General features: G+C 37.6%; 1 protein-coding gene across 1 annotated transcript; it reads left to right on the top strand.

Annotated features, from left to right (window-relative positions):
* The first annotated feature begins 587 nt into the window (after positions 1-587).
* Positions 588-2,679, top strand: LOC144544724 (senescence-specific cysteine protease SAG39-like). The gene is made up of 4 exons (XM_078293260.1): positions 588-973; positions 1,207-1,318; positions 1,761-2,016; positions 2,127-2,679. Exons 1-4 carry the CDS (start codon positions 644-646, stop codon positions 2,446-2,448), a joined length of 1,020 nt encoding a protein of 339 aa, XP_078149386.1. The 5' UTR covers positions 588-643; the 3' UTR covers positions 2,449-2,679.
* Positions 2,680-9,124: the final 6,445 nt, after the last annotated feature.

The raw sequence follows: 9,124 nt of genomic DNA, 5'->3' as shown, positions 1-9,124 counted from the left end.
GTGTCGTTCGAATTTCTTCTGTCCCCAATTTGCTAGAGCAAATTGCTATTGATAAGGTTTTTAAAAACAGAGTTTCCGGTTTTTCATCCCTACTTTATATTTTAAATACAACTTTTGTAAGACCAAACAAACGGATTAGAAGCTTTCAATGAAATTCACACCTTAACAGCTTAGCTCCACAAAATATTTTGTACACAGAGAAAATAAATTGATCAACTTCATTTTTATATACTTTGGTTGTTTATAGATGTTTAAAGAATAATACATGAATCTACTGAATTAAATTATATGAACCGTGTTATTTTCAACCAAGTAACAGAAGCACATAGAAGGTTTTAAGTCCTAATGAGCTTAGTGAAAATTATGAGATATAGGCATAATCTTTTCACTTTTAGTAGTCAATTTCTGTATTTATCTTATTATTTATTTTTACAGGTACGTCATTTTGAATGCAAACCATTTCAATGAATGGGCGTTGAGATATCTTTCGTCATTGTTAAATGATTCCCCCTTATATACGGTCCCATTTGCCTAAAAGATTCCCTCCCATAAACAAACTCATCTATAAATACCCCATCTCAGTTGTTGCAAAGATAACTACACCAAGCACCTTACCAGAAGCTATAAGCAAAATCAACCAACCATGTCTTTCATTTCTCAATGTGTATGGCTAGTAGCAATACTACTTGCCTTTGTATCCTTGACTGTTGCCACTGATTTGTCTACCGTTGAGATGCCTATGTCAGCACGATACGAGAAATGGATGGCACAATATGGGCTTGTATACAAAGATGCTGAAGAGAAGGCACACCGCTTTGAAATATTCCAGGCTAATGCTGAGTACGTGCTATCCGTCAACCATGAAGGAAACCGCACGTACCGGCTTGGCCTGAACCGGTTTGCTGATTTGACCAATGAAGAGTTCAAGGCCTCCTACCTTGGCTTTAAGCCAAAACCTTCGGCGGTAAAAGAGGTGCTTGATTTCTATTCTATTATATTTGTATCAGTTACTTTTGCTCAAGTGACAAACCTTTTGCTTTTTCTACTATGGAAAAGATGAAGTACTTGGATACCACTAATCTGCTTGTTGAACCAACTATTGCTTGCAAACACTGTTACATGATATCACTTAGCATTGCTCTCATTTCATGAAACAGGCTTTGCAATAGCTAGGAATAACTTATATTCTCTGATTTTGTCTCACAGGAAACAAAGGTGGAACAACCTTTTACGTATGCAAATCTAGATAATATGCCAAGTGAAATGGACTGGAGAGATCATGGTGCAGTTACTGGGGTCAAGAATCAAAACCCTTGTGGTATGTGTGCGATAAGATATCCATTTAACATCTCTCCACAGACTTATTCCTTGCCAACTATACTGTTGTAATCAATTTTAATATTGTTGGTGTTTAATTTCATATAGCAACGTCAGTTAAGTTTTTAAACAAATTATAAGATTACTTCCTGACCATCATAAGAAAAGCCATTGGTTGAAACCAAATGATATTATTTCTACTGGTCTATCCTCGTACAAGACTGAACAAAAAAATGACTCAGCATAGCAGAACAAAGTTCATATTCGTGGCCCTATAATTCAGTAATATATTTATGCTTACCTAATCCTAAGTGGCTAAGAAGCAATCAGTACCAAACTGGTATTAGTATGGTGCCCACCAGTGCTGGGCCAAGTTAGTAATAATATCATAACCCAAAATGAATAAACCTCAGTTAAACTAATTGAATTCAATTCATACAAAGGATCTTGCTGGGCATTCTCGTCAGTGGCAGTAATAGAAAGCATTGTGAAAATAAAAACCGGCCAGCTGATGTCCTTGTCAGAGCAGGAGGTTCTGGATTGCACTGGGAAGGGCTCATGTCAAGGTGGCAACATGGAGGAGGCCTACAAATTTGTTATAAGAAACGGAGGCCTCACAACTGAAAGCAATTACCCTTACACCCAAAAACAAGGGCTCTGTAATTCCAAAAGAATGTCTGCTTCTGCCGCAACTATCAGGTCTGAACCTATTAATACCTCTAACTTAAAGATACTAATTTCACCTAATATAAAAGTTATCTATATTGGTATTCATTTATTATTTTTTATTTTGTGGCAAAAATTATTAGCGGCTATCAAATGGTGCAAAACAGTGAAGCAGCATTGCTAAATGCAGTGGCAAACCAGCCGGTCTCGGTAGCGCTAGAGGGTTCTGGGAAGGATTTCCAATTCTATAAGGGTGGTCTCTTCACAGGGTATTGTGGAAACAAATTGGACCATGCTGTTGCAGTCGTTGGCTATGGTTCATCTGCAGGGACCAATTACTGGCTAGTCAAGAACTCGTGGGGTTCAGACTGGGGCGAGGCAGGGTACATGCAGATGCAACGTGACATTGGTTCGGATGGAGGTCTATGTGGCATTACTTTGTACGCATCATATCCAACTGTATAATTCAGTGAATGGTTGATGAAACTGTATTTGCATATCTTACTTAAGTTTGGATTTAATAAATGTGTTGCTAGTAAACAATTTATAGATACATGTTGTAATACTAATATTAGCAGAAGTCAGTTGTCAATGCTTATGTATAAGCATCATATCCAACACCTCAGTGTGTACTGCAAGATTATGTAATAAGTATTATTGTAAGTTGTCCATCTTGAAAGCTTTCAGTTGGGCCTATATTCAAGCTTTAATTTTATTTCCACTTTCATAAACAAAGGTAGCCGTACACTTTGCATATATACGATAATGATCAGCATTCTCCAATGGCAATCTATGACTAACTTTGTTTAACTGCATCAACTGAAAACTTCATCAGCCATCTTTCTACAAACAACAGCCATGATTTTATCAAGCACATAGAACCAAAAGTTTTTTCCTAACAACAACTGGGTCTATAATATGCTTCATAATTAGATGAAAATAACAGTACAACATAGTTTTTGCTTTCCTTTAACAAGCCAAGACTGAATCAGATCTAAATTCAAGGGCACTACTGTCAATTTCAACCTTTGGTATACAGGGAAAGACGAACTTGACCAAATTTTCCAGGATAATATTACTAACCAAAGTATCCAGAGATAATATTACATTTTGATTGAGAAATCCTTGTACAAGTACAATAAAAAAACCGCCGGGAAACTATTTTTTCTTGCACAAAATGATATTATGCAAGAGCGTAACTCACAAAAATACTGTAGATATACTATAACCTACATAAATGGAAGTATGCCGCTTGAACAAATCATTCCCCCATCTAACACTCCAAAGCTAAGAATGTCACCAATTGAAGTAAGAGGAAAAGTTCAAATAGGTTATTGCATTTAATGCTTCCGTAATATGTTTGTTAATATGGCTATATGAACAGCAAAAATGGGGTTGGATTATATCGTACAATGTGAAGGAGACTATATCGTACAAAAATTGTATTTTACCAAGTATAGAGTATAGAGACTACATAGACTGACATTACTTATTAGTGAAAATTATCATGATATTTTGACATAAAATCTTCCCACAGTATACTGTGCTTTGTTTAGCACATGCAGTCATGAATAGATATTATGTTTACAATTTGCATATTTTAATTTTCGGTTCCTCTGATAGCATCTATATTGGATTTTCCTTGGCATTAGTTTAACCTTGTTACTTACTGATGATTCTTTGTATTCCATATGATCTCAATAAATAAAAAAAACAAGTAGAAAACAAGCAAAAAATTATAAGATGTTATATGCAAGAGTTGAAGAATCTTACTATAGAAATACAGATTTAACTCTGTCTGCATCAAGCAAATCATGTTGGGTTCATTGAGGAACCCCTCACTGTAACTTAAGCTTCATCTGGTCGAATTTACAGCAGGTATTGTCCCTGAAATGCACACAAAACAAATCAACAATCATTGCAAAACTACTATTAGCAAATCCTATCAGATCTGGTTGTTTTCTGAAAAGTGTCAAGTTAGGTCCATGTACGCCCAATATGAAGCTCAACTCTCAGAAGGTCCCAAATTACCTTAATTGGGCATTTTAATTATAAAACAAAGGAGGGGAGGGGGTCAACGCAGAGGAGTTAAGTTCATTAATTGTTGACCTGACTTTTGTCAACACTTATGACCAAATTTGGAAGTGATCACTGAATTACGAAGCTCAACATCCAATGAGGGGAGACTGTTTGATCCAATGAGTGTCCTCTCATTGCATTACATAATCTCCCAAACCATGCTTTGAGAGACTGTTTCAATCCATATAGTGCATTCTTTAATTTACACACCAGAGATTGAGAACCTGAGTAACCATATCCAGGTGGAATATCCATATATATTTCCTCCTCAAAATCACAATGAAGGAAAGCATTCTTCACATCAAACTTATGTAAAGGCCAAAGTTCTTCAGATGAACTGATGCATGGCTTCTATCCATCTTGCATGGTTTCTTCTATCCATCTTGGATCACTCATGGCTTCTTCTAGGTTTTTAGGAATATGAACTGATGCTAGAGTTTTGTCGAAGTCCTTCAGATGGCTAGAAAGATGATTTGTTGAGACAAAGTTCCCAATTGCATAGTTTCCCTCACTGCTTTCATCCGGTTGGTACCTTTTTGGTGTCTTACCTCAGTTGTGCATGTATGGTAACTAGAATTCATAATTAGAATTTGTAATTTCGGAGTTTTGAACAAGTACCTCTCTTGCAGGAGATTGATCTCGTTGTGGTTGAGGAGACTGTATCATTTGCTCACTATAGGTGTTGTCTGTATTCAGGTTAATCCATATATTTAATCCATGTTCTAATTGTACATTAATTTGTTCTTGAAGGTCATTAAAAGGAACCCGAACTAGACTCGGACTTGTTGGTTCGGATGCTGAACCCGAACTGGATTCAGATGCTGGACCCGAACTGGATTCGGATGCTGGACCCGAACTGGGTTTTGATCATAAGTTCGATAATATTGAGGGATTTAGATCTTAAAGTACATAATTCGATGAGGGGCCAGTGTTCTTTCTAAACCAAGATTCATCCTCTAATAAATTCTCCCCCTGAGGAGGAATCTTTTCTTTTGTAAAAAGACCTTCATTTTCAATAAATGTTACATACATTGTAATGTATATTTTTTTTGAGGTAGGATATAAACATTTATACCCTTTTTGATTCATGCCATATCCCACAAAAACACATTTTTCCGCACAAGATTCTAGTTTCAATCGGTGATGTTTTATTCAAGGTCATGTATTGTGGGGTTTAATTGATGGTAGTGAAACCAAACCAGAAGCCAATGAGAAAGAAGAAGTAGCCGGTAAAACCATAGACACAGAAGAGGAAACCTGTAAAACCAAAGGCAAAGAAGAGCAGTTAAAAACAATATGAAAAAATGGGTCAATGGGAACTCTCGTATCATGAGTTGGATTCTAGGATCCGTTGAACCCCAAATTGGCATCAACCTTAGGCCATATCAAACCACCGTTGAAATGTGGAATTACGTGAAAACCATATATCACCATGATAATGAGGCCCAAAAATATCAGATTGACCTTGAAATTCATGAGTATACTCAGGGACAGAAAAATATTCAGGATTATTACTCAGATTTTATGGTGTTATGGCTTGAATATAATTCCATTATGTATTCCAAAGTCCCTAGTGCTGCCCTAGTTACTATCCAAGAACTACAACAAAAAATACATGCGAGGTCAGTTTTTTATGAAATTGAGACCTGAATATGAACCAATAAGGAGACAACTCATGGTTCGAAACCCCATCCCCACACTGACTGAATGTTTTAGAGAGATTATGTGGGAGGAACAAACCAAGTTTACCCGATCTAGCATTGAAGAAGCTGCTCCTGGAAGTGATTCAATGGAGCTGATGACTCGGGGTAATCCTCGGGTTAGGAAAGAAATACAGTGTTATTCTTGCCAAGAGTATGGGCATATTGCAAAAGATTGCAAGTCGTCTTTCATTTCAGTTACTCATAAATAGTTTTTTCATTTTGAAGGGTGGGTTGGTTGGCCTTGCCCTCATGAAGCTTCGATTGCTCCTTTTTCAAGTCGTGTGGCACTCGAAGTTTTGGTGTTCCGATGATGGTGGTTTTTTCTTCTTTATGCTTAACAAGGTTCTTCCGCAAATGCAGACTGAAATGACTGGAACTTACAACCTTTTCACACGGAAAGAAAAACACTTATTTGAAGGAAGCGAGACCGGGCGGAGACCTTGGTTGGGAAGGCCACATCATATCTGAATGTCACCGGCGACCTCAAAATCGACGCAACACCATTCAAGCCTTGGCTGTTCAAAACCAGCAAAACACTGCAACAACCACAACTCAAACTGCAGTTCAGTCCACTTCCACATTCCCTAGTACTGTCACACCTGAAGGCATTCAACAGATGATCCAGTCTGCCCTATCCTCTATGGGACTGTCAGGTAACAATTGTCAGAAATGGTATATTGATTCAGGGGCATCGAACCATATGTGTGGGCAGTCACATAGGTACAGATAAAATATCTACTGCTGATGGTACTAATCTCTCCATTGCTGGTATTGGAGATGTTTCTTTAAAAGATAACACTTTAAACGAAGTACTGTTGGTACCCAAATTGGCATCAAATTTGATCTCAGTTGAACAATTGGTAGAAAATAATTGTCTTGTGCATTTTACTCCTCATGGTTGTGTTGTATAGGACCAGGAAACTGGAAAGATAGTTGGGAAGGCGCATAAGAGTGGACAACTTTTCTTTGTTGAAGGTGAACAAAACTTATCAGATTGGGTTGGTGCTGTCTTTTCTGCATCCTCGAAAGAAGATATTTGGACTTTGTGGCATCATAAATTAGGCCATTTGAATTCTAATAGTTTATCTATTATGTTTGACAAAGGACTCATTCCAAATAAAAAAAATCAGTCCTAGTGTGTGTACTACTTGTTTGTCAGGCAAGAGTAAGGTACTTCCATTTCCTGTCAGTAACAATAAAACTATGAGACCATTTGAACTTATCCATTATGATATGTGGGGCCCATCTCCCATTCTGTCTACATCTGGTTATAAGTACTTCGTGTTTTTTCTTGATGACTTCACTAGATTTGCTTGGGTATATTTAATACGAAATAAATTTGATGTCTTTCAAATATTTAAATACTATGTGGCAATGATCGAAAATCAATTTAATTGAATTATAAAAAAATTGAGATCAGATTCAGGTTGGGAATACATGTCGAATGATTTCTAAAAGTTTCTTTTAGAAAAAGGTATATTTCATGAAAAATCTTGTCCAGCTACTTCTCAACAAAATGGAGTAGCTGGGCGTAAAAACCGACACATCTTAGACATTGTTAGAACACTTCTTTTAGAAGCTGCTATGCCACCCACTTTTTCGGACGAAGCTGTTCGTACTTCTGTTTTTTTAATAAACCGTCAAATCTCAAAAAAATTACAAAATGAGTCACCATATTTTCGGCTGTACCACAAACATCCCAATTATGACATGCTTCACACCTTTGGTTGTGTGTGCTATGTTCATGTCCCATCTAGAGAACGCAACAAACTCTCACCTTTATCAGTAGAATGTGTCTTTCTAAGTTATGCTGTTGGACAAAATGGTTTTCGGTGTTATGATCCCAAATCAAAGAAAATGAGAATCTCCAGCAATGTGGTCTTTCTTGAGTCTGTCTTTTATTATAAAAAGTGTTCCAATTTGTGTCCCACAGTTTCTAAGTCTCTGTTACATCTTTTTGAACCAATAAATGATGTCTAAAATACTTTCATAAATTCCATCTTCTCCAACTAATTCAAACCAGGTTTTGTTTACACTCGGCGAAAGAATAAGAAGTCAACTCTTGTGCCCCAAACTGACAACTCTTCTCAGGACCATCCCCTGATCACACAACCAGGTCTTATCAACTTGCATCATGAACAAAGTCCAAAAGAAGACACACAACCTCCTCCTAATTCGAATCTAGAGACAACCCGGGATAACCCTGAGTCTGACCTGATCACATCCACTTCAAATTCTGGTCAGCAGCACCTGATGACAACAACACCCGAATCAGCTGAAATGAACTCAGAAAATCCAAGGTTAAGAAGATCTACTCGCCCAACTCGGGCTCCCACACGGTATGGTTTTCTAGCTACTGTTCCTTCTATAACAATTCCTGAATCATTCAAAGAGGCTGTTATGCAAGAATGTTGGAATCAAGCTATGAAAGAAGAGTTAAATGCACTCACACAAAATGAAACCTGGGATTTGGTAAATTGTCCGAAGAATGTAAAACCAATTGGTTGCAAGTGGGTCTACACTATTAAACAGAAACCGGATGGTACTATTGATTGCTATAAAGCCCGTCTAGTGGCACTGGGGTATAGTCAGGAGTATGGGGTAGACTATCTCCAAACCTTTGCTCCTGTCGCAAAGATGACAACAGTCCGTATTGTTCTTGCTCTTTCTGCTGCCCGAAACTGGTCCATTAAGCAAATGGTGAGTTGCGTGAAACCATTTATATGAAACCTCCACCAGGTGTGTGTCTTTCATCTCCAAATGAAGTGTGTAAATTAAAACGATCTCTTTATGGACTGAAACAGGCCCCACGTGAATGGTTCCACACCTTTAGAGATGTTGTCATATCTGCAAATTTTCAACAGAGCCAATATGATCCATCGTTGTTCATTGCCAAACCTCTAATGGAATTGCCATAACACTTGTTTACGTTGATGACATCTTGATAACAGAGAGTGATTTGCAGAGCATTAACAAATTGAGAGAGATACTAACCTCTAGTTTTCAGATGAAGGATCTTGGGGAGGCACAATACTTTCTTGGACTTGAGGTTCATCGCACCAATGCTGGCTTGTTTGTTAATCAGCACAAGTACCTCACTGAGATTATCGAAAAGGCAAATCTTCAATTCTCTAGCTCAGCAATCACTCCTATGGAGGTCAATCTCAAACTTTACAAGGATGATGGGGATTCCCGGATAAATGGATTAGGTGGATTTCGGCAATACTAGAAACAAGACAGTCTGTGGTGTTACTGAATGGAGAAAGGACGGAATTTGTTGTTCATAGGAGGGGTCTCCGGCAGGGAGACCCTATCTCACCTATGTTGTTTATTATAGCAACATACGCGCTACAAGTGGT

The sequence above is a fragment of the Carex rostrata genome, chromosome 27 (assembly GCF_964058835.1).
Source record: "Carex rostrata chromosome 27, lpCarRost1.2, whole genome shotgun sequence".
Lineage (NCBI taxonomy): Eukaryota > Viridiplantae > Streptophyta > Magnoliopsida > Poales > Cyperaceae > Carex > Carex rostrata.
The sequence above is the reverse complement of the archived record's forward strand: the minus strand, read 5'-3'. Positions and strand labels throughout refer to the sequence as shown.

What these genes read in the sequence shown, in the direction of transcription:
- LOC144544724 (XM_078293260.1), top strand. Translation starts at nt 644, where the DNA reads ATGTCTTTCATTTCTCAATGTGTATGGCTAGTAGCAATACTACTTGCC. An exon ending in CAAGAATCAAAACCCTTGTG is followed by an intron (nt 1,319 to 1,760) that starts GTATGTGTGCGA and finishes ATTCATACAAAG; the next exon opens with GATCTTGCTGGGCATTCTCG. An exon ending in GCTTCTGCCGCAACTATCAG is followed by an intron (nt 2,017 to 2,126) that starts GTCTGAACCTAT and finishes AAAAATTATTAG; the next exon opens with CGGCTATCAAATGGTGCAAA.